Source organism: Schistocerca nitens, chromosome 6 (genome assembly GCF_023898315.1).
Source record: "Schistocerca nitens isolate TAMUIC-IGC-003100 chromosome 6, iqSchNite1.1, whole genome shotgun sequence".
NCBI classification, from domain to species: Eukaryota; Metazoa; Arthropoda; class Insecta; order Orthoptera; family Acrididae; genus Schistocerca; species Schistocerca nitens.
The window spans coordinates 569,950,288-569,975,674 of record NC_064619.1 but is presented as its reverse complement, the minus strand read 5'-3'; the positions used below and the strand labels follow the sequence as shown (position 1 = coordinate 569,975,674).

The following is a 25,387-nucleotide window of genomic DNA, read 5'->3' as shown; positions in this document are numbered from 1 at the left end:
CAAAATGTTGTCTTCATAACCAGCGGTTCATGTGACCTGAGCTGAAACTCAGAGGGAGACAATTACGGGCTGTAGTGTGGGTAATCTCACATTTCCATTTGAAAACGATGCAGGAGCATCTTCATTGCCCCTGCAGAATGCGGCTGAGAATTGTCTTGAAGACGAAACAGCACGACAGTTATGTAATGTTAGCTGCATAGCTTCAGGGGAAATTTCTCACCAGGCCCCCGTACTTGGCGGCAGACACTATTTTCTAGACATCTTTACGCACTCACTGCGAGCTCAGAAATGAGAAGAGCGACGTGATGCTAACTGGGGTTATACTAGAGACACTACCCAACACATCTGTGCAAAGCTTTATCGGATTTTCATAGTCGTTTCCATTTCGTGACCGATCGGACCTTACTTTCGGAATAGCCCTCGTATATCACGTCCCTCCAGCACGTTCTGCAGAACGTGACTGACGGGCAAAATGAAACCTCTCCACACAAAATACGATCAATTTCCCGTCCAGTCTGCTGAACCAATACCTCTGTTTCCATACACACAAACGCCACAGTGTAAATACCACAAGGGCGTATATTTGTGAATATTTCACAGCGTGTTACGTTTTCTCTTCAAACGTGGCCTCTTTGATCCCATGAACGGTCATATCATTCGTGTTTGTACTGTAAACAGTTTCCAAGCGGACGGGCAATATGTCCTGCGTTTCTCATATGATGCCGTGAGGACTCGGTACAATAGTTTCAGTGCCTGAAGAAACGGTTTTATGAAATTCTGACCCTTTGAAGTATAATACAGGACCTAGATGCGCCTACTCAGTTTGTCTTGAGTACAGTCATTTCAAATACAGTATGTCATAAATAGCAATGACTGTATTTGTATGTAGCACGAAAGATGTACAATTGTGACTTCCTGGTGTTTGTACCTGTCGTTTCTATGCACCAAGAACATTAAAAAAATGAAATAAAAAACACAAGAAAGAATAGGCTAAATGTGTGGTTTATGATTTGTAGATTCCGGTGCGTCTTGCTATTTTTTCCAGCGCATCAAAGTATCTTAATTCTGGCAGCATTTTAAATATCCCGTCAACGGAAATTCGCACTGGGGTTAATTCCAGATTCATTCACAAGACAATGAGTGAGTTAGTTCTCATGGCAAGTGGTAAAGACTTCAAGGGCCCGTCCACATGCTATACTAGTACTTAAAAACAAACACAATACGACCTCTCCTCTACATGGATTACTAGTCTTTTGTACAAATGAGGGCCCCCGAGGAATTAACGAAAGTAAGAAAGGTCGCGACAGGTCGAACACATGAATTGGGGCGTGTGATGTATTGGAATGCTTCAGGAAACGAACTCTTGATGGTTTCGGATTCTATGCGTACGCAAAGTTTTGACTTTGATTCTGATTCTATCGCTGTGTGTCACACAAACTCCAAAGGACCAGGGTTCAATCCTCCGTGGGTTCTAGAACTTTTTATCACATATTGCATCTTTCTTCAGTGGCAATGGTTTCTGTAAACGAGCAACATAAAGTTGCAAACTGTAGTTCCCCACAAGACAGGCTAGATATGTTCAAAGGTCTGAGGACGAAAAGGGCAGGTCACTTACAATAGGACCGAGTCTAGTAATGCACTGTAGTGTTACACTCAAGATTCGGGTTGACTTGCCAGGACCAACTATGAGTATTAAACTCTATGGATTCACCATGCACTTTTTGGGTGGAGGATATTTCCAGTTTCGCTACGAAATGGTGTAATTACAAGGGATGAAACCTCAAACTTTGTACACCTGCGGCGTCTAATGTACTATCGAACAATGTGGCGCAGTGGCAAGACCCTCGCATCGTATGCGGAAGGACGTCGATTCAAATCAGCATCCGGCCATCCAGATTTAGGTTTCCTGTGGTTTCTGTAAACCGCTTATGGCAAATACTGGGATGGTTCCTTTGAAATGGCACTGCTGATTTCCTTCCTCGTCCTTTTCCAACCCGAGTTTGCGCCTCTAATGACCTCGTTGTCGAAGAAAAGTTAAACCCCGACCTTACTTCCTTCCAATGCATTGCGAATTAATTGCATGATACCCACACAGTGACTTATTCTGGTCTCCTATCGGTTTCTCTTATCCGATGTGCAACATGGCATGATCTTAAGGGCATCATCTGCGAGTTACAGTACTTGCAAAAATGAAATGGAATGGTCATGCGGCGTTACTGTCCGGGATACCATGTCTGGAACAGTTCGGCCACCTAGTGTAAGTCTTTCTGTTTGACGCCGCTTTGACGGCTTTCGCAAAGATAAAGATGAGATGAAATGATGAGGGCAACAGAAACACCCAGCACCGAGTGAAGAAAATCTCCGATCCAGCCGGGAATCGATCCCGAGACACCGGAGTCTAGAGGTAGCAACGCTAACCATTAAACCACGAGCTACGGACACAGTACATGGAAATTTATGGTATCTAAAACGGTATTCTGACCGCACATATCGGTAAGAGCTTCCTTTTGGAGATGGTATGTCATCGCCATTATAAGATTAGTAGACCTGGTTATCAGTTACGATTTGGAGTGACTTGGAATATAATGGACATTGCACTCGTTTTTGGCAGAATTTTGGTTGAAATACTGTACCGCCAACAAGTTTTCTGATTTTCTGTGGTTTGTCTAAACCACCCACTGTGAATGTCACAACGGATCTATCGTCAGAGTATCAGTTGATTCCTTCCTTAACCTGCTACTGCCACTTACCTCATGACATCGATATGTAGTCCAATATTCCGGTGCGCAGAGCAGCACTGTCTTAGCCATACCAAGCTGAGGACCCACCTCCGCAGCTGAAATCGCTACCGCGGCTTGTACGGATGTAGCTAGTTCGAATTCCTAACAAATTTCAATCGTCATAGCTGGCACGAGGTGGAGATGTTATGGCACTCTGTTACCCAAGGCCAGATATTGCGCGAGTGCCCCGGGTTAGATACCAAGATTTGCCGCAATGTCTCATGGAGTGAGGACATTTATCACTGATGGTTGTCTGTGCATCGCGCTGTAATGTTAAACTGGACTGCCCCATGGCCGGGGTAGGCTAGGCGCTGGCATCGTATTTTACCGTCCCCTTTCCCTTTCTCGTCAACAACACAAACGTGACACTAAACTATACACGGATCCACCACAGCCATGTACACCGGGCAGGCGCAGTTGAGACACAATTACCCACGTTTTTCTAAGTAAAGGTGCCATTATGAAAAGGAAGGAAAGCATTCTAAATAAGTGGCTGAACCGCCCCGCAGTCTCTCCCAGACAACAACGTCATACCAACGGACGTGAGGGGACCTGCACGTAAAGAACAGGTACGAATTTCCACCCATACTTTCAGGATACTCTTACACTCTCTATATAATATCTGGGACGTTGCAGGTTTATGCCAACAGTGTAATAATATTAAGTAAAACAGCATTATAAATTGTTTCTGTTTATTTATGATAGTTTAATTATTACAATAATTCGTCTACGAGATGAATTTTGAGTGCACGTTTACTTTTCGGTAGCGTTATTTGGGGCATTACGCTTATATCACTCAAATTGTCACAGGCTTGTCTCAACATTCTTAGAAGTACGTTATGCCTCACACCTTGTAGTTTCGAGGAAATAAAAGCAACAATGATCAGGAAATGACTTATTTCACCTAATATAATGGTTGTGGGAAATAATTTTTTGTTATTTCCTCATTCATACTACAAACTATACGACGTGAGGCAAAATATATTTCTGCGGTGGTAAAGAGAAGTCTGTGACGGTTTGAGTGATATAACAGGCATGATGCCGGAGATAACGTTACCATACAACAAAAGTGCATTGAAAAATCATCTCGTACACAAATTTTTTAAATAAATGAACTACTAGAGATTAATAAATAACTACTAGAGATTAATAAATACAATGTATAACACTGCAACGCTGTAGGTGTCCCTGTCAAGAGTGATGTCTCTTGGCGTCGTTTCCCTCAAATGCAGTGAAATGAAAAGTATGGATCGATGGGGATGAAATAAATGAAGACACATTGACAATAAACGATGAACGTGAATATCTGAACCGTTTGGTGTAAAGTCAATTCAAAATTTGTGCCACGTCGTGGGCCGAGCTTGGATGCCCTGATTTTCGCTGACAGTCGCCTTATCCGTTACGGCAGGTTAACACGCCTCAATGCCTCACTTCAAGTTCCATCGTCACTGAGTTTTTGTCTACGATTTCGGAGGCCTACAGCGGTAAGTCTCTCCTCCGGGCGTTTTGAAGTTGGCGTCGGCCTGTGAATTGGCCCCTGTGAAGTTTGTGTAAATAATAATAATAATAATAATAATAATAATAATAATAATAATAATAAAATATGGAGGAGTGGTCGGTCCAATAATCGTCTTGTACGAAGTCGACAACTTGCCCGGCAGATAGAAGAACCGAAGAATATATTTGAGATATCGAAGTCTGTTCAAGATCTGTTCTTTACCTGAATTTGAGTCTTTTTGTATTTCTAAGGGAGCATCAGCTGGAGCTTCGTATTGATGCTCATTTCAACTATGATTTTAAGTATTTGTCAGCAGTACACTGATTTCTCTTTTGAACAGTGCCAAATTACAGTACCTTTCCCTTGGGTTCTTTTTACGAGTAACCTACACAGACGAGTAAAGCGCTTACCACAGATGGTCGTTGACACTTCCTATCGAACCTACACTACTGGCCATTCAAATTGCTACACCACGAAGATGAAGTGCTACAGACGCGAAATTTAATCGACAGGAAGAAGACGATGTGATATGCAAATGATTAGCTTTTCAGAACATTCACACAAGGTTGGCGCCGGTGGCGACACCTACAACGTGCTGACATGAGGAAAGTTTCCAAAAAAATGCTTCAAATGGCTCTGAGCACTATGGGACTTAACAGCTATGGTCATCAGTCCCCTGGAACTTAGAACTACTTAAACCTAACTAACCTAAGGGCAGCACACAACACCCAGCCATCACGAGGCAGAGAAAATCCCTGACCCCGCCGGGAAAGTTTCCAACCGATTTCTCATACACAAACAGCAGTTGACTGGCGTTGCCTGGTGAAACGTTGTTGTGATTCCTCGTCTAAGGAGGAGAAATGCGTACCATCCCGTTTCCGACGTTGATAAAGGTCGGATTGTAACCTATTGCGACTGCGGTTTATCGTATCGCGACATTGCTGCTAGCTTTGGTCGAGATCCAATGACTGTTAGCAGAATATGGAATCGGTGGGTTCAGGAGGGTAATACGGAACGCCGTGCTGGATTCCAACGGACTCGTATAACTAGCAGTCGAGATGACAGGCAACTTATCCGCATGGCTGTAACGGATCGTGCAGCCACGTCTCGATCCCTGAGTCAAGAGGTGGGGACGTTTGCAAAACAACAACCATCTGCACGAACAGTTCGACGGCGTTTGCAGCAGCACGGACTATCAGCTCGGAGACCATGGCTGCGGTTACCCTTGACGCTGCATCACAGACAGGAGCGCCTGCGATGATGTACTCAACGACGACCCTGGGTGCAGGAATGGGAAAACGTCATTTTTTCGGATGAATCCAGGTCATCATGATGGTCGCATCCGTGTTTGGCGACATCGCGGTGAACGCAAATTGGAAGCATGTATTCGTCATCGCCATAGTGCCGTATCACCCGGCGTGATGGTATGGGGTGCCACTGGTTACACGTCTCGGTCACCTCTTGTTCACATTGACGGCACTTTGAACAGTGGACGTTACATTTCAGACGTGTTACGACCCGTGGCTCTACCCTTCATTCGATCCCTGCGAAACCCTACATTTCAGCAGGATAATGCATGACCGCATGTTACAGGTCCTTTACGGGCCTTTCTGGATACAGAAAATGTTCGACTGCTGCCCTCGCCAGCACATTCTGCAGATCTCTCACCAATTGAAAACGTCTGGTCAATGGTTGCCGAGCAACTGGCTCGTCGCAATACGCCACTTAGTACTCTTGATGAACTGTGGTATCGTGTTGAAGCTGCATGGGCAGCTGTACCTGTACACGCCATCCAAGCTCTGTTTGTCTCAATGCCCAGGCGTATCAAGGCCGTTATTACGGCCAGAGTTGGTTGTTCTGGGTACTGATTTCTCAGGATCTATGCACCCAAATTGCGCGAAAATGTAATCACATGCCACTTCTAGTATTTGTCCAATGAACACATGTTTATCATCTGCATTTCTTCTTGGTGTAGCATGGCTAATGGATAAGGCGACTACTGGGAAAAAGTGTCTCCAAACTGGAGCCACGACGCGGCACAAATTGTGAGTTCTCGTGGCGCATTCACAGTGTTTACGAATGTGTGCCCGCAGACCCCGGTCAGGAGCAGCAGCACGGCGGCGCGGGCCGCGTGTGCCGGGCCAACGTGAACGGCGTGTGGGTGTGCGGCGAGGCGTCTGGCGGGCGCTGCCGCGTCTCTCTGCTGGGCGAGGTGCGCCAGGAGGCGCGCCACCAGCTGCTGCAGGCGGTGGGCGGCGGCGCGCGCCTCGTCTGGCGGCCCTGGACCAAGTTCACCGTGCCGCCCCCCGCCGGCACCGTCGCCGCCGCCCCCGACACCTACGTGGCGCGCGCCCCGCCGCACGGAGACGACCGCGCCCTGCTCGGGAAGGCCGCCGTCTCCGGCATCAGCGGCCGCATCACCGTCGTCGGCACGGTCGGTACCTCGCCCAACGCTACCCCGCTATTCCTAAGTACCTCCGTGGCCTTAGAAGGCGACTACGCGAAAACTACAGTGGACACATCTCTCCAAGTTTCCATTCGTAACAAACGACGTGTGTAGTTGCAGAGAGCACCACTAGGGAGCAGGTGTGTCGGGACATATAGACACATCATCTGCTCCGAAGTGCCGCATAGAATTAACTCGCGCCTGTAGATATGCAACTCAATAAACAGCTCCCCAAACCGGGTTGCTGTCGTTGCGCCTCGCGGGTAGCAGCGGCAGGGATTTTAATAAACTGCAAGTGCTTTTTGCTCGTGTTAACGTTTGCCGCGTGCCCATAATAAGCACTTACAATGTGACTTAAAGTTTTGGAGAGGTGCTCTACCCACCTACATGTGTTTTTTTCTGTTGGTCTTGAGTTTTCGCGCAGTCGTGGTTTGAAAGCCCGTAGCTATTTATGAATAACCTTATATGGGGGAAAGGTCGGGTAGCATCCGACAGCTCATTGTATCGAACAACAGGAGCTGTTTCCAAACCCTACCACAAGAGACAGCACCTGTCGCTCGCACCACTGCATTTTGAACTGTGGACGAACAGGACCTTTAACGCGGTTTCGAATCGAAACACTACTGTGTTTCTGAGTGACAATAAGCCACGTATTCCTAGTGACTTGCCTAATTCACGAATTTAGCTCTCGAGTGTTGTGTTATCTTTCCAAGTAACACTACATTTTCACTGCATCTTTATATACAAATGACAATGTTTTCTATATTGCAGGCTATGACAATGTCTAACCCAAGTAATAACACTGGTAATGTTAAACTATCGTAGGAGAATCTTCGGTTTGTATCGGACGAAGCAAATTCGGCTTTTACCGCACAAAGCAGACAGCATAAAAACTTAAATTTTTTTGTTTTTTCCTTTAAAAGGCAGGAAATGGAGAAGTCAGGACATAAATGGGACGAAAATAATACGAAGGAAACAATAGAAAAAGTCAGACTTCGCGGGTAGTTCCAGTTTGGTAATTCTCTGTGATTCTAAGACTAACATTAAAATGATAGCGACGTAAGTGGGAAATATTCAGTTCCAAGAAGCACATTAGGTGACACGCAAAGTTTTACAGTGAAACAAAGAGGTGATCATGAGACCTGTTTGACAATAGGTTTAGGCCGGCCGCGGTGGTCTCGCGGTTCTAGGCGCGCAGTCCGGAACCGTGCGACTGCTACGGTCGCAGGTTCGAATCCTGCCTCGGGCATGGATGTGTGTGATGTCCTTAGGTTAGTTAGGTTTAAGTAGTTCTAAGTTCTAGGGGACTGATAACCACAGCAGTTGAGTCCCATAGTGCTCAGAGCCATTTGAACCATTTTTTTGACAATAGGTTTGTTTCCGAGAACATTCAGTAATCAACGGCAAACACCACGATCATGTTAAAAATTTCGATAGTCAGCTGATGTCTTCGTGTCTATTCTGGATAATTTGTTTTAAGAAAAGCGTTATATATCCTATGCGTCGCACAGTGATATTATTTTGCAGGTAGGCCTTTACTCAGTGATGTATGTGGATAATGTGTGCCAACTGTGTTGTGAACAGAGTTACTAGTAAAGAAATAATAAATTAAAACGTTATGCCTGATGCTGAACTTTTACCGCATCAACAGTTAAAATCTAATAAGCGATAAACTTGTTCCTTTCATTATTTTCGAAAAGACTTGAAATTCAAATCACTAAATGCTCTCAATCTGAAATACTGGACGAATATAGTCGGGGTAATTTGCGCGCCATAAGTTATCCTCCCTCAAGGCATACACATAATTTCTAATTTTAATACTTGATTTATAGTGTTCAACTTTTAACGTAAGATTACATCTATTAATGAATAGATTATTGTAACATTTTAAATTTTTACATTCGGTCAATAATTATATGAAATACTGAAAACTAAATTTCATGTAATTGTTCCGCATTCTGTGTATACAACGTGTAAGAAAACGATGCTCACAAACTTCTAGGTGATTTAGAGGGTTTCTTATGGGACAAACTGACGACAGAGATTGCTGAGGGATAAATATGGGATAGGAACTCACGTCATCTAACGAAGTTACATAGAGTCAGATTACGCTAGGAAGCGCGTGCCGCCAGCAAATATGACACTGTACGCCGGCTCCGCGATCGCTATTACACTTGGCGGTCTCTCCAGTGTTGCTGTGACACGAGCTCACGCCCCGATATCATCCGACAACCAGAATTCCGTTAGGCCCATTGCGAGGACTCTTGAAATATCCACGATCTGTTGCGTCGTTGGATGCCGTTCTCTATTTCTTCTGTTCTTTATTTGTTCCTCAAGACACCCGCCACATTCCCTCCAATTCATCGCTATCATTTTGTTGCACTACATATAGCTGTTGCAATAAAGCAAGTTGTCTATGTCAATAAAGATGCACAGCACATATCCAGGAAGTTATCGACTTTACTCCCTTACATACAAAGATGCACAAGCTCTTCCTAGGCCTTCATATTTTTGTCTGTGACGTACTGAGTATCGAATGAAACAACAAGTTTACCTTCTTCTTCTTCTTCTTCTTCTTCTTCTTCTTCTTCTTCAAGTGCCTCGTCCTGCAAGAACACTGACGACCAGTAGCATGAAAGATTGCTTGCCATGGCTTTTCTGAACAGCAATTCGGTACTCAGTCCCAACCACTGGCTTAAGTTCTTTAGCCAGGTTACTCTTCTCCGCCCTGGACCACATCTGCTATCAATCTTTCCTTGAAATATTAGTTGCAAGAGGTTGTATTCGTTGTTTGCGTTATATGCCCAAATTTTCGAGTTTTTTCCTCTTCATTATACTGAGAATTTCTAAATCTTTCTTCGTACGCCGCAGTATTGCCACATCTGTGACTTGATCTCTCAATGGTATCCGTAATACCCTTCGATACACTCAAATCTCAAACTCGTCCAATTTCTTACCTAATACTGCGGTACGTGTCCATGACACAACCCCACAGGGTACGATACTGAACACACATTTATTTATTTCCATGAAAATATTGACAATTTCTAAATATTTCTTCATACGCTGCAGTACTTTCCCATTTGTGACTTGATCTGTCCGTGGTATCCGTAATATTCTTCGATACAGACACATTTCAGACGCCTCCAGTTTCTTATATAATACTACAGTAAGTGTTCATGGCCCAACTCCATAGAGAAGGCTATTGGATACCCATTTATTTATTACAGCATGCGTTTCAGAGGTTAAAACCCCCACCATAAAGTGGATTTATGTGGATTAACACGACAGGTGTGTGTTGTGAGTAATTTAGGATACCCTGTGGCACTCTCCAGTGATCACAGGCACCTTTCCTTGTCATGTTACATCACATGTACAATCACACTTTGTAAACTAAAACGTATTGTCACCGAAAAAGAAAATTTCTAACTACGATCCGCTGGTTCCGACCAAATCTCCTTTTGAGGTTTTTCTTCCCTGTAAAGCACATTCTTTAAGAGGAAGTACCCTCTCAAATACATTACCAGTTTTCCTGCTACACGATGGACAAAATAAAACTGGCCTGGAAAATATTTCATGCATCTTGAGACAGGGAACCCAACTCGCTTCATCCAGCTCAGGAATGGGCGGTGCCAGTTGGCTACGTTAAATATTTTCCAAGGGCGGATGATTTGGTTGGGGTGGCTATCTGAAGGTGAATGAAATACCTTCCAAACCAGTTTTATTTTCTCCATGCTGTATTTGACTGAAAATAAGTGGGTTCTTCAATGGGAAACTGGGCCTCTACCCTTCAGCGTAAAAAATGAAACATACGTAAATCAGCAAAACATTCACTTTCGACAATTAGTTCCTGGTCTAAAAGTACTGTTTCCGATCCCCTACCATCTGGATGAGAGGGCACTCGTAGAGTTTTAATCATCACCTGAAAAAATAAAATTACGTAATTAATTTTGTTTCCGTTCGTAGACATATGTTTACAGTCCTAGTACACATCGAGGTACCTACGCCACAGCACTTTGGCACAGCCATAATGAAACGGTGCAGCACATTTATTACGCGGAGAAAAGCTGTGCTCTTTTGTTTGGACTCCTCTAGCAGCGTGCTCCTGTGGCATGATTATTTCAAGGTGTATGAGGGCTGTAGACACATACCTGCAAACAAAGAAAACTTAATTACAGATAACTTTAATCTTTCGAGGTGAAAATGAAAAAGATTGAAACTACTGCTCATATAGAATGAGATTTTCACTCTGCGGCGGAGTGTGCGCTGATATGAAACTTCCTGGCAGATTAAAACTGTGTGCCGGACCGAGACTCGAACTCGGGACCTTTGTTCGCAGGAGAGCTTCTGTAAAGTTTGGAAGGTATGAGACGAGGTACTGACAGAAGTAAAGGTGTGAGGACGGGGCGTGACTCGTGCTTAGGTAGCTCAGATGGTAGAGCACTTGTCCGCGATAGGCAAAGGTCCCGAGTTCGAGTCTCGGTCCAGCACACAGTTTTAATCTGCCAGGGAGTTTACTGCTCATGTAGTTCTGACCCTAAGATGCCCCCCCCCCCTTTACAAACACAATGGGAGTCTTTGGGAGGAGATTTCCCAGTTCTGGCATTCACCTGATGACAAAATGGAAACCACCTCAAAACCTTGTTTGGATCAGGGGATCACCAAAGAAACCTCCCCAACACCTTGACTGGACTGGGAGATGACCAAGGGAAACCTATAAAAAGCTTGGTTGGTCTAGGGTATGGCCAAGGGAAACTTCTCCACAAACCCTTTATTTGCGGTGCTGGGCGTCCTCATAACACACACACACACACACACACACACACACACACACACACACACACACACACACACACACACACACGCACAGAAACACCTCTAGATGTGGATGGTACGCTAGGCCTCTGCCGTTTCCACCTCAGTTTAGCGCCTGCGCTGGCGACTTGTGGCGAGCGCAGCGTTACGAAAGGGCGACTTTTGTGCAGGACGGCGAGGAACGCGAATACGCGGAAGGCGACGTGCTGGTGGAGCTGGAGCCGGTCAGCTACGAGCTGAGCAACGTGAAGCTGCAGCTGCGGCGGCGACGCATCCCCAAGCGCGAGGTGCGCGTGCTGGCGAACTCCGTGTTGCGCAACGGCGCCGGCACCGTGCGCATGCGCGTCGACTCGGAGCTGGCCTACCAGTACGAGCACACGCGCTACTGGGGGCAGGGCCGCGGCATCATCAAGGGCCTCGAAACCACCGTCCGCGCCGAGGACGGCTCCATCATCGACAACATCCGATGGGGACTTAACGACCCCGTCTCCATGCCGAAGCTATTCACGTGAGTACTGCTTGCGCTGGGTAAAGGGGCCGAGTACAGGGCTTTTTTTATCTCTTCATTCCCAACTCATGAGAGCACGATGGGCTGTTGAAGGACTTCGTCCTCTTCAGCCACATATCCCCACAGGCTGGTAATGAGGCAGATGGTCCCAATTGGGAATCTTTGGGAGGAGGTTTCCCAGTTCTGGCATTCACCTGATGACAAAATGGAAACCACCTCAAAACCTTGTTTGGATCAGGGGATCACCAAAGAAACCTCCCCAACACCTTGACTGGACTGGGAGATGACCAAGGGAGGGAAACCTATCAAAAGCTTGGTTGGTCTGGGGTACGGCCAAGGGAAACTTCTCCACAAACCCTTGATTTGACTGGTGACTGACCAAGGGAAACCCACCCAAAGCCTTGGTTTAGAAATAAGATGATAAGGGGAACCTCCATGATCAAGGCAAACCTACCCAACCCCTTTGTTGGACTGTGGAATCACCAAGGTAAATCTCTCCAAAACCTTTGTTGAACTGGAGGTTGGTTGGTTGGTTGGTTGGTTTGGTTGGGGAAGGAGACCAGACAGCGTGGTCATCAGTCTCATCGGATTAGGGAAGGACAGGGAAGGAAGTCGGCCGTGCCCTTTGACAGGAACCATCCCGGCATTTGCCTGGAGCGATTTAGGGAAATCACGGAAAACCTAAATCAGGATGGTCGGACGCGGGATTGAACCGTCGTCCTTCCGAATGCGAGTCAAGTGTCTAACCACTGCGCCACCCTGCTCGGTGAACTGGAGGCCTGGAACTATTTTAATCTATTTCTGGACCCAGAGTAGATTCCCTGTGATGGTATCTAACGATTTTGTCATAGGAACACCTGTGACAGCTTTGAGATGCCGATTGAGGAGTGAAGGGTGAGATGAACCTAGCGATACTGCAATTCTACTCTGACTTGTGATGCAATGATATTTGGTGTGCTGTGATGTCATACATGTGTAGAGGTAGAACAGAACACTGAAAATCTTCAAACTTCCTGGCAAATCGAAACAGGGTACTGTATCACGACTCTAATCCATAGAACCTTGGCTTTCACAGCACGAGTCGTGAGATGCCCTTGTAGTCTTACTTCCATTAGTATCAAAATTCACAGAAGTTCTGCGCACATTGCCAGACTATCAGTCCTGGAAGACAGGACATTGAGGAGAAATGGTTCAGCCACAAACTGGGGGATTGTTAGATAATAAGTCTTTCACTCTGGAGTGGAGCCTGAGCATTTTTGAAACTTTCTGGTAGTTTAAACTATACCCCCATGCCGTCAGTAAGCTATTTCTCCACAATATCCTCTTTTTCAGGAATTCTAGTCCTGCAAGGTATGCAGGAGAGCTTACATGAAGTTTTGTAAGTATGAAAGAGGTACTAGCGGAAGTAAAGGTTAAGTCGTGTTCAGATAGCTCACACGGCAAGACCACAGTCCGCGAAAGTTCATGTCTGGGTCTGGCACATTGTTTTGATTTGGCAGGAAGTATTATAACATCTCATACTGCGCTGCATACTGATAATTCATACGGACAATATTTGATTTATTTCTATGTTACTTTTGGAATGTAGGTTTGGTTTTGAGTTGGCCAAACCAACAAATTTGAATATCAAATGTTAGTTGTAGTGAATATGAATTTCGATCAGAGGTTTCTTTTCTCCATGGCTCAAAACATGAGTGTGGGACGGGGTCTTAAGTATTTAAAAAAAATGACTTGATAGTCATTTTTTTAACTTTTAATACTTGCATCTTCTTGGGTATTTAACCCGAGGATGAGAATTTGTTTCTGGACAGGAGCCGTTTGACATGTGATTAATCCTAATTATATGAAAAAAATGTTCAAATGTGTGTGAAATCTTATGGGACTTAACTGCTAAGGTCATCAGTGCCTAAGCTTACACACTACTTAACATAAATTATCCTAAGGACAAACACACACACCCATGCCCGAGGGAGGATTCGAAGCTCCGCCGGGATCAGCCGCACAGTCCAAGACTGCAGAGCCCAGGCCGCTCGGCTAATCCCGCGCGGCTAATTACATGAGATTGATCCAATGTTTAATATTCCGTTAATTACGTAACCACCTCACCCTCGATTTCAGTACTTGGGAAAGTCGAAAAAAGCCAGACCCACTTGAATCTCGCTCCTCCCGGATGCGAGTCCAGTCCCTCAACCATTGTGCCACCTCGCGATGTGTATAGAGTAAAAAGTTTAATTTTTGAAAATTTATTAATTTATTGGTTTATCTGTGGGAGACAGAGATGATGTGGGGAGCCATAATTATTAATAAGTGATGACGACAGTAAAAAGTGAAGCAGCCTTGACTGTCTTGCCGGCCGCGGTGGCAAGCGGTTCTAGGTGCGTCAGTCCGGAACCGCGCGACTGCTACGGTCGCAGGTTCGAATCCTGCCTTGGGCATGGATGTGTGTGATGTCTTAGGTTAGTTAGGTTTAAGTAGTTCTAAGTTCTAGGGGACTGATGACCTCAGATGTTAAGTCCCATAGTGCTCAGAGCCATTTGAACCATTTTTTTGAACCTTGACTGTCTTGGTTGATTTTGGGCACAACCGTTCTCTCAACACAAAACAAAGTCAAAAATTGTCGTAATTGGTAGCCTAGCCTCCTTGTGATGTGCAGTGGATTACAGGGGGGGGGGGGGAATTGGATTTAATCTGAGAGTTTTAATATGTCCAAAGAGGTGATCAACATGAGTGCTAAGAGATCTCCCATGACGTGGCTGCCTCGATCGTTTGGACATTTACTCGCGAAATTTGTTTTCAGATGGCTCATGGGAAAGTGACCTCCTGGGAAACGTAGATGCACGAGCCATTGCATTTTCGAGGCGATCTTACGTGGTGTACGCTCGTGCAGCATTGACAGAAAAAGAACCACACACTAAATAGAAAAGGTCGCGCATATGTTGGCAGAGGTGCGAGTTGGCGCCGCGGCGACACCTATAGTTGGCGACGTGCCTAGGAGGCGGCGCGCCCCCGTGGAGAGTAGGCAAAGCACGGCACCCTGCTTTGCAAATCAAACGAACTGGCTCTTGGAGTGAGTGCGGCCGCCCAGAGCAGGTGTTTGCTGAGTCGCTGCGCTGCTCTGTCGAGCGTGACTACGTTTGCGTATCGAGCGCCCCTGGCCGCCAGCTCGCTAGGCGCTGCGCAGACGTCGGCGTCGCCAGAGCTGATATCTCTCTTCCTATCATTGCTGTCCACCATTTCCTGTCCCCTCTGGACGTCTCTTTACGGTTTAACCTTGCCAGCAACCCTAGCGGACCTCTCAAGCTCACGCGTGTGAGCGATTAAATATATGGTTCACATGGCTCTGAGCACTATGGGACTTAACATCTGAGGTCATCAGTCCCCTAGAACGTAGAACTACTTAAACCTAACTAACCTAAGCACATTACACACATCCATGCCCGTGGCAGGATTGGAACCTGCGACCGTAGCAGTCGCGCGGCCGGCGATTAAATACAGCTGCTGGAAACTTGATAATTATTTTTTATTTGAGTATGAATGAATCCCTCAATACACCATTTTCAAGCTCCTCTAAAAGCCAGACAGTCATTCGCAAGACGGGGTAACCGCCATAATACATCTCGACAGGCGACAATCGATGTCCGTGAGACCTTTAAATACAGCTGGAGAATTCATTCATACTCATCTAAAACCAAAGTGAGATGTATTCAACGTTGCGAATACGGACAACTGTCAGCTGTATAATGGAATGACAACAGTGAAAATTTGTGCCGTACCGGGAACCAAACCCGGATTTCCCGCTTATCACGAGCGGTCTCACGGTCAGCCCCAAATATCCATATGCCGTCAACCACGTGTCCGGGTTCGATTCCCGATCCGGCACAAATTTTGGTTGTTGTCAATCCATTATACAGTTGATGGTTGTAGATATTCGCAACTGTGAATACGTTTTATGTATTCTGATAACGTCTGTAGTCGCCACAGTGCCAACTTCCTGCAGATCGCAATCGACCTTCTGAACGTCACAGGCACTTCAATATCGTAAAACCTTAGTGACAGCTGGCATCTCACAGTCTCGGAAGATGCATATATGAAGAGTGATAATTATTCTCTTGGAGGCCACGAGTCGTAGCAGGTTTCCCCATGTTTTCTCACTTTTTATTGTTACCCGTACAAAAAAATGGTTCAAATGGCTCTGAGCACTATGGGACTTAACTTCTGAGCTCATCAGTCCCCTAGAATTTAGAACTACTTAAACTTAACTAACCCAAGGTCATCACACACATCCATGCCCGAGGCAGGATTCGAACCTGCGACCGTAGCGGTCGCGCGGTTCCAAACTGTAGCGCCTAGAACCGCTCGGCCACATCGGCCGGCGTTACCCGTACACAACTGCCGTACGTAAGCGCCGTTCCGCGACAGCGAATGTCAGATGTTACACTGTAACCAATGAATCAAGATGACTGGATGGCCTCCTACGGTCGAAAACGATCTTCATCACGTATATATCGTCTCACAGCTGTGACTGAAATAACCAATTACATCTCATTACCAATTTCTATATAGCTCGAAGACGATGTCTGCCGCGGTGCAGTTGCTAAATTTCAGGCAAAATCTTTTATTAGCCGTAATTTCGTAACTAAACATTTGCAGGCCTTATTTTCTATGAGCTTTTTTCTTTTGTTTTACTTGTAGAAGAACATGTTAAGATATTTGCATATCTTCGTGAATACGTGTGTGTGTGTGTGTGTGTGTGTGTGTGTGTGTGTGTGTGTGAGAGAGAGAGAGAGAGAGAGAGATAATCAATAATCAGCTGAATACATGATGTAGGGCACCATGAATACAATGCTACCCTTCATCTTAACGTAATTCTAAGATTAGTGCCGCGCAAATGTAAAAAACTATATTCGAGAAACCAACATCTCGGCCAACGGTTACAGTGGCCTTTTTCTGGGTTTACTGGACACTATGACGCGGTACGACACTCAGAAAACTTTTATGTCAACTGATCCTGGCCGCAGAAGCTTTCGCAATGTCGTCCATCTTGTTTTACAATAATTTATTTGCGTACCTTACGCCTCCTTCCTTATTTTTAAGTGTCTCTTTCAATTCGAGTTTGCCAAAACCCACTCTCCATAACTGAATAATGAAGAGAGTCACGCACCAGTTAGCTCTTCCGCTGGCGAGCCGCGCACCACTATAACGACTACGAAGCGACGCGGTGACCTTGGCAACGTCCGAGTGTCGCTTTGCACTGCACGCCTCTTGGCGCATCAACAATGCAATGCAATGCAAGAGCCGTGCTGCAACCTGTTGGCGCCAGGAACGCCAGACAGCAGACAGAGGCAGCCAACTCCTCTTCCCACCTTCCCCTGATCTATTCTGCAGTGTCCCCCACACTCTGTCTCCTTCAGGGTCATATGGAGTTGCTCGTGTAGCTCAACGGTCTAGTGCAAGTCTCTCTCTATTGGACGCCACTTCAGCGACTTGCGTTTGCCTGACTTACTGCAATTATCCAACCGGGTAAAGGGGACATGGAATCTGAGCAATGTGTTATGTCTGACGACTGCTCACATCGTTGAGAGGAGAAAGAACATTCGATATCGCGGCCTCTCGGTTTCCAGACAAACGCTTTACCGCTAGACCATGGGGCCGACAAGTATATAGAAAGTTTATCTACAGGTCTTGAATAGTGAGTGTGCAAGTATCAGAACATATGAATTAAATTTTCAGTGCAGTGATTAAGAAGCTTAAGAGTTTTTACAGCGTCAAGGGACCAGAGACACTACTTAGTACACCTGGTCCTGAGACAAATACAATGAAGAGCCAAAGAAACTGGTACACCTGCCTAATACCGTGTAGGGTCCCCGTGGGCGCGCGGAAGTGCCGCAACACGACGCGGCATGGGCTAGGCTAATGTCTGAAGCAGTGCTGGAAATAACTGAATCCTGCAGGGCTGTCCATAAATACGTAAGAGTACGAGGAGAAAGAGATCTCTTCTGAACAGCACGTTGCAACACATCCCAGATATGCTCAATAATGTTCAAGTCTGGGGAGTTTGGTGGCCAGCGGAAGTGTTTTAGAAGAGCGTTCCTGCAGCCACTCTTTAGCAGTGTGGGATGTCGTATTGTCCTGCTGGAATTGTCCAAGTCCGTCGGAACCCACAATGGACATAAATGGATGAAGGTGGTCAGACGGGATGCTTACGTACGTGTCACCTGTCAGAGACGTATCTAGACGTATGTGGGCCCCATATAACTCCGACTGCACACGCCCCACACCATTACAAAGGCTCCACCAGCATGAACAGTTTCCTGCTGACATGCAGGGGCCCATGGATTCATGAGGCTGTCTCCATACCCGCTCCATACAATTTGAAACGAGACTCGTCCCACCAGGCAACAGATTCCGAGTCGTCAACAGTCCAATGTCGGTGTGACGGGCCACAGCGAGGCGTAAAGCTGTGTGCCGCGCAGTCATCAAGGGTACACGAGTGGGCCTTCGGCTCCGAAAGCCCATATCGATGATGTTTCGTTGAATGGTTCGCGCGCTGACACTTGTTGATGGCCGAGTATTGAAATCTGCAGCAATTTGCGGAAGGGTTGCACTTCCGTCACGGACGATGCTCTTCAGTGTCGTTAGTTCCGTTCTTGCAGCATCTTTTTCCGGCAGCAGCGATGTCGGAGACTTGATGTTTTGCCAGATGCCTCATATTCGAGGCACACTCTTGAAATTGGCGCACGGGAAAATCCGCTCTTCATCGCTACCTCGGAGACGCTGTGACCCAACACGATCAGACTCACTGAAATAATGATAACTTGCCATTGTAGCAGCAGTAACCGATCTAACAATTGCGCCAAACACTTGTTGTTGTCTTATATAGGGTTTGCCGACCGCAGCGTCATATTCTGCTTGTTTACATATCTCTGTATTTGAATACGCATTCATATACGAGTTACTTGCTCCTGCAAGGTTTCTATTTTTACCAGCTGAGATAAGAAACCCTAAAAATTATTGGGAATCAAAAGAAGATTGTGAAGCTCTAACTGAAATATTCACTGACTGTACATCTATGGAAAGTGCAGTATTTAATTTCAGGTATTCGGCATGTTGTTGTTGTTGTTGTTGTTGTGGTCTTCAGTCCTGTGACTGGTTTGATGCAGCTCTCCATGCTACTCTGTCCTGTACAAGCTTCTTCATCTCCCAGTACTTACTGCAACCTACATCCTTCTGAATCTGCTTGGCGTATTCATCTCTTGGTCTCCCTCTACGATTTTTACCCTCCACGCTGCCCTCCAATGCTAAATTTGTGATCCCTTGATGCCTCAGAACATGTCCCACCAACCGGTCCTTTCTTCTTGTCAAGTTGTGCCACAAACTCCTCTTTTCCCAAATTCTATTCAATACCTCCTCATTAGTTATGTGATCTACCCATCTAATCTTCAGCATTCTTCTGTAGCACCACATTTCGAAAGCTTCTATTCTCTTCTTGTACGAACTATTCATCGTCCATGTTTCACTTCCATACATGGCTACACTCCATACAAATACTTTCAGAAACGACTTCCTGACACTCAAATCTATACTCGATGTTAACAAATTTCTCTTCTTCAGAAACGCTTTCCTTGCCATTGCCAGTCCACATTTTATATCCTCTCTACTTCAAACAAGCGTTCAGTTCATAGTGCTGTGGAATGTGGGGAAAAAAACCACAAATTGGCATTCATAAGAAGAAGAACAACACCAAAAATGCAACAGGAGCGTAATATGTAAGAAATTGTCCACACAACCTGCCACTGATGATGCCTTGCAGAAAATAAAGACGAAACGAGTATGGCACTAAAATTGTGTTTTATTCAGCTGCTGTCAGACGTTCCATAAGTAAAAATTATCAATATACCGTAATATTACACGCAACTGAGGAAGACAGGACTACAAAAGTTGAAGATGTCCTCTCTAATTCTACCATCATTAGTTATTTTGCTCCCCAAATAGCAAAATTCCTTTACTGCATTAAGTGTCTCATTTCCTAATCTAATTCCCTCAGCATCACCCGACTTAATTCGACTACATTCCATTATCCTCGTTTCGCTTTTGTTGATGTTTATCTTATATCATCCTTTCAAGACACTGTCCATTCCGTTCAACTGCTCTTCCAAGTCCTTTGCCGTCTCTGATAGAGTTGGGCATATGAGTCAGCAAAGAGTGTTTCAATGTTAAATCAGTTACCGTATTTGTGTACTCGATAACTCTGGCTGAGCGGTTCTAGGCGCTACAGTCTGGAACCGCACGACCGCTACGGTCGCAGGTTCGAATCCTGCCTCGGGCATGGATGTGTGTGATGTCCTTAGGTTAGTTAGGTTTAAGTAGTTCTAAGTTCTAGGGGACTGATGACCTCAGAAGTTAAGTCCCATAGTGCTCAGAGCCATTTGAACCCATTTTGGTAAGGCTCTGTTGTTGATTTGGAATGGCGTGGTGCTGACTGTGCGCCGGTGTCGTTTGCCCGCAGCGCCGAGTACGAGCTGGAGCCGGGCACGGCTGTGAACGTGACGCTGCTGGGCAACCTGACGGAGGAGGAGACGCCGTACGAGGCGACGCTGGTGGCGTCGTACAGCGACGGCGAGACGCTGGCGCGGCCGCTGCAGGGCGTGCTCAGCGACGTCGAGCTGCGGGACGTGCGCGCGGAGTTCAGCGACGTCTACTTCCTGGCCAACAACAGCTTGGTGCCCACCACCACCACGACCACCACCAGCACCACCACGACCACCACAACCACTACCACGACGACCCCGGCGCCGGAGAAGAAGGGCAAGAAGCCCAAGCCGGACGATCCGGAGGGCTCCGCGGACAACGAGGTGGCCAAGTGGCCTTCGGACGAAGGCACCGCCGGCGGCGCGCAGTCGTCGCTCAAGAAAGAGGAGGAGCCCGAGGGCGCCAAGAAGGGACGCGGCGCGGAGGGAACCTCCAACGGTGATGGAGGCAGCGCCGCCGGGTCGTCCGCCGCCAGCGTCGTCTTGGTCGTCGCGACGGCAGCCGCCGCCCTGCAGCGAGTAGCGACATAGGCGCCTCTCCGGGACCGCTCGCCGCCACTCGCACCCGTCTCTCTCTCTCTCTCTCTCTCTCTCTCTCTCTCTCTCTCTCTCTTCCCTTTTCTCCGACACTTTCCTTCCCTTCCGACGTACCTGCTGCCGGCGGTGTGCAGGCGCGCCCTCGAGCGATAGGCTTACTCGGGTCGATAGATTCCCGGCGGCTGGGCGTCCGCTGCCGCCCGCGTCGTCTCTTCAGTGATCCCAGACCGGCCCCGTTCTCTAGGCGCTGCCTCACCTGAATAGCTGTGTCGCCACTCATATACGTGCGCCGTGCGACTACAATCACCTCTAGTGACGCATCCGCCTTTCCTTCTACTGTCCTCGGGGCCTCAAAACTTTTCGAGCTCGCTCCGCAACTTCGCGGCATCCTCTACGCCTTAACGAGGTGCTCCTTGCCTCCCACGTGTATCCCCTACGCCGGCATCTGCGTCTCCAAAGGTATAAATCAATGACGCAGGGATTTCTGCTGCGTCACACGCCCGCGGAATCAATACTTGTCCTCGTTTCCGCCGGTGGCGCCTTCAAACACTTTCAATATGGAAAACATTTGCGGAGACACAGCTCAGGAAACGAATACACAAAAAATTTGAGCTAGTCTGATTCAGCGCCTTACGTAGTGCACGGGGCTGAAAATTCGGGGTTCCACACTAAGCTAGTGAGAAAATGTAGAGGCGGTAAAATTTCGCTTAAACACTGTGTTATCATCAAAAGCAAACTAAAGTTTCGAGTGGATTCGGAACAACGCGAATATTTATTGCGGAGCATAGAAAAAGCAAATCTGGGATGCAGATAACGCGGGTCGAATTGAGAGGAGTGCATTTCGCTACTTGATGTTGTTGTCCTCCATTCACCCAGATTGTAATATAATTACATTGTGTACATAGCTTGTGTAAATAAATATATAGAATAAGCTGAAGACTGTAGGCAGGGAGTGGACAGCGAGGAGCGTGCATGCAGTGCGTGTTCTCTTGCAGGTGCACCACTGTACGAGCCGGGAGGCTCGGCGCCACTAAAGCCTTTTCGCGAAAATTCTGAATTGGACGTGTAGGTAACGTGGGAGTTACTATTCTATGCTATACAAGCGAAATACAATCGCATATTCTTGCCAAGAGTGTAGCTGGCCAGATACTCGAGCACAGTGATCGTCTTTAAAATTATACGAGACTCTCCACCTGCCCCACCTCTTTCTCTTGCGCCCACAAACGGTTACATTGGCATACTTCCATGCTTATAATGCTATATTACCCACTAATCACTCTCGTTGGTCTGAAAGCGGCCTAACGGATCCAAACAAACTCTTAATTACTATAAATCGTGGTGATAAATCCGTCTTGGCTTATCCTGCATTTATTTATTATATCTGCTGTGTTGTTGCTTATAGTAAGTAAAGGAACGTTCTGCAGAACAGCAAACTCTGTCTACACCTGTTAAGTGCTTAACTATTACAATATTCCAAAATAGTCTGGTTGATAACGTACTTGTAATCTGCTTCGAGAAACTGAGTCACGTCTACACAAGTCTGCCAGTGCTGCGAGAAAGACCCGCCTGGAGAGAAGCTGTCCAACATTAAATGCTGTATTGTAAACGTCTGTGTGCAAGGTCAGGCTGTCCAGTAATTGTGTGATATATTTTGTACTGCAAAGTTGGTTAAGGGACGCTCGTATGATAAGTATCCTCTAAGGAGATCAGTTAAATGAATAGGAGTCTCTCCACTTGATAAAATTTCGAAACATATTTTATGATACATGTTTATATTTTCAAGAACAACAAATAATTTCAGTGATGTGCATCTATTGCAGTGGTGTAGTACAAAACATTCTAACCTTTATTTTGTGAATAGGTATGTAGTCCATGTTCCTATGTATTGAAATATCTGTATCAAGAAATAGTATACAAATTCCTAGAGATGCAGCTTTTTGGCATGTGCCGCCATTTTCACTGTTAACTGTAATTTGCTACTCCTTCAGTTGCATCTCTCATGTTGACATTTTTTCTGAACATTATAAAGAAAATATTCTTAAGTCATTGTGATGTTCCAAATTTCCAAATAAGTACATGTTACAAAAAAATAAGATTTGGCCAGTTGAAATTATGTCTATAACAAAATTGTAATATTTATCCAAACTGCCATGATAAACTATAAATATAATTATGTGGAGACTTTACTTTACTTACATCATCCTACCAATTATAACCACATACTTTTCCAATACAAAGGAGTGCAGAAGTTCGAAAATATGAACATTTTAAATCATGAAAAGGATCTTTAAGTGTTCAGAAACAGTGGAAAGAGAAACGAAGGTTGTAAAAAATGTAATTTACCATAAAGACATCATCGTATGTTTATAAACTGTAAAAGTAAAATGTTATTATCAGTATCGCGGATCTATGGCGCCCAGCTCACTGATTTTGCAGCAAATTTTGAAACTAGATATTTCATACCGAAATATTGCCACCATAAACGATGTGCTCTAGCAGAATACCGCTTGTAATGTAATGAAAATGTCACGTATAGACCACAACGGAGGAAAAAATCATGTCGGTGGAGTAAAAGCATACAAAGAAGTAGTGATGAGATAACTTCAATCTTATTCACACGTTTCACAAATGTTTTAAGACTAGATGGTGGATGTAAAATACGAGTATTATTTCGCTTATGTCTATATTCAACCTTTATTTAATATTTGGCTACTCTATATCAAAATCAGGGAGTCATTTCATTTAGTTCTTAGTACTCGTTAGTCCGAGTAATTTACATTCGGTGAAAACAGGAGAACAGTTGACTACACTATATGTTATATACGAAAAGTGTCATCTTAGCATTATTCTCTGTCAGAGAATTTCCAGGCGCACTACGTCCTGCCTAAGCACTTTTTAAAACATTTTGTCGTCATTTCTGTATTATCACAGTGCCTACGTTTTCATCAGCATCTACAGTAGAGTTCCGTAGCGCGAGTCGATAGTCGTTTGTTTGTATTGAAAGCTAGTGCCTGCTTGTTGGCGTTAGCCAGCCAGCCAGCCAGCAGTAACTGGCCGAGACAGACGCAGCAACAGGGAAGTAACCGATTTTGTGACTTTTATGAGATCCTAACCAGAAGCGAATTGTATAATATCAGCTGCGTGCTTTGGTAGTTCTAAACTGATTTTGTAACAATTAATCGCGGGTCAATTATTTAGTTTCACCTGAGTGCTTCGATAGTTAGGTTATTGAATCTCTGCACATTAATCTAAGTTATTAGACTTAGTTCCTGCGTTTTCGTCAGCATCTACGGTAGAGATCCGCAGCACGTGCTGCTAATCCGTTTGTCTGGGTAGTGCAGTTTTCCACGGTATTTAGTATGTATGTACGGATGGGGACTGTGATTATTGTGTGCGGATGCCAGTCAAGTTGGTGACACTTCGCTCTCAGCTCCAGGCTGTGTTGGCTTCAGTTACACAGCTTGAAGCTGTAGCGGATTGGGCACCACTGTATTGGGCCAGCTGTGGGAATCCAACGGACGTCCAGCACGCCAGAGTTCCCAGATCAGTGCTCACCAGTGGCCAGCCCGATTGACACGTCAACTGTGGTTGAGTAGGAGGTCGCCACGGTGCGTAGCAAGCAGCGAAAGACTTCCCAGGGGGCCTCCCCAGTTAGTCTGACAAACAGATTCCAGATGCTGTCTGTGGCTGACACTGTCGCTCAGCCAGATGCCGTCGCCTGTCCTGTTTCAGAGGAAATCTCTCAGCCTGCGAAATCCAGGAAATCATAAGAGGGTGGGATTATTGATAGTTTGGAGCTCCAGCGTTATGGTGTCCTTTAGGGACATAGGAGATGGCTGCCAAGAATGGGAAGAAAGCCAGTGTGCACTCTGTGTGCATACAGTGTGGAGTCATCCCACGCATGGAATGGGTTACTCCGGATGTTATGGGGGGCATAGGATGCAGCCAGCTGCAGGTGGTGGCTCACGTTGGTACCAATGATGTGTGTCACTTTCGATCGGAAGAGATTCTCTCTGGTTTCGAGCAGCTAACAGAAGTGGTCAAGGCTGCCAGTCTTGCTTGCGAGATGAAAGCAGCTTAGTCGGCAGGACCGACTGCGGATTTTGGTACAGAGCCGAGTGAAGGAACTGAATCAGAGGCTCAGACAGTTCTGCGATCGTGTAGGCTGCAGATTCCCCGACTTGTGCCATAGGGTGGTTGGGTTTCGGGTTCCGCTGAATAGGTCAGGAATCCACTATATGCAGGAGGCGGCTAACGGGTAGCAGGGGCTGTGTG

At 46.0% G+C, this 25,387-nt stretch overlaps 1 protein-coding gene across 1 annotated transcript in view; it reads left to right on the top strand.

The window, feature by feature from the left end:
• LOC126263686 (protein unzipped) overlaps window positions 1-23,285 on the top strand; it is a 111,532-nt gene extending 88,247 nt beyond the window's left edge. The window contains exons 3-5 of the mRNA XM_049960813.1: window positions 6,372-6,712; window positions 11,710-12,047; window positions 20,554-23,285. Of these exons, the coding sequence (XP_049816770.1) occupies window positions 6,372-6,712; window positions 11,710-12,047; window positions 20,554-21,106 (1,232 nt within the window). The 3' untranslated portion in view covers window positions 21,107-23,285. The remainder of the gene's footprint in view (window positions 1-6,371; window positions 6,713-11,709; window positions 12,048-20,553) is intronic.
• Window positions 23,286-25,387: the final 2,102 nt, after the last annotated feature.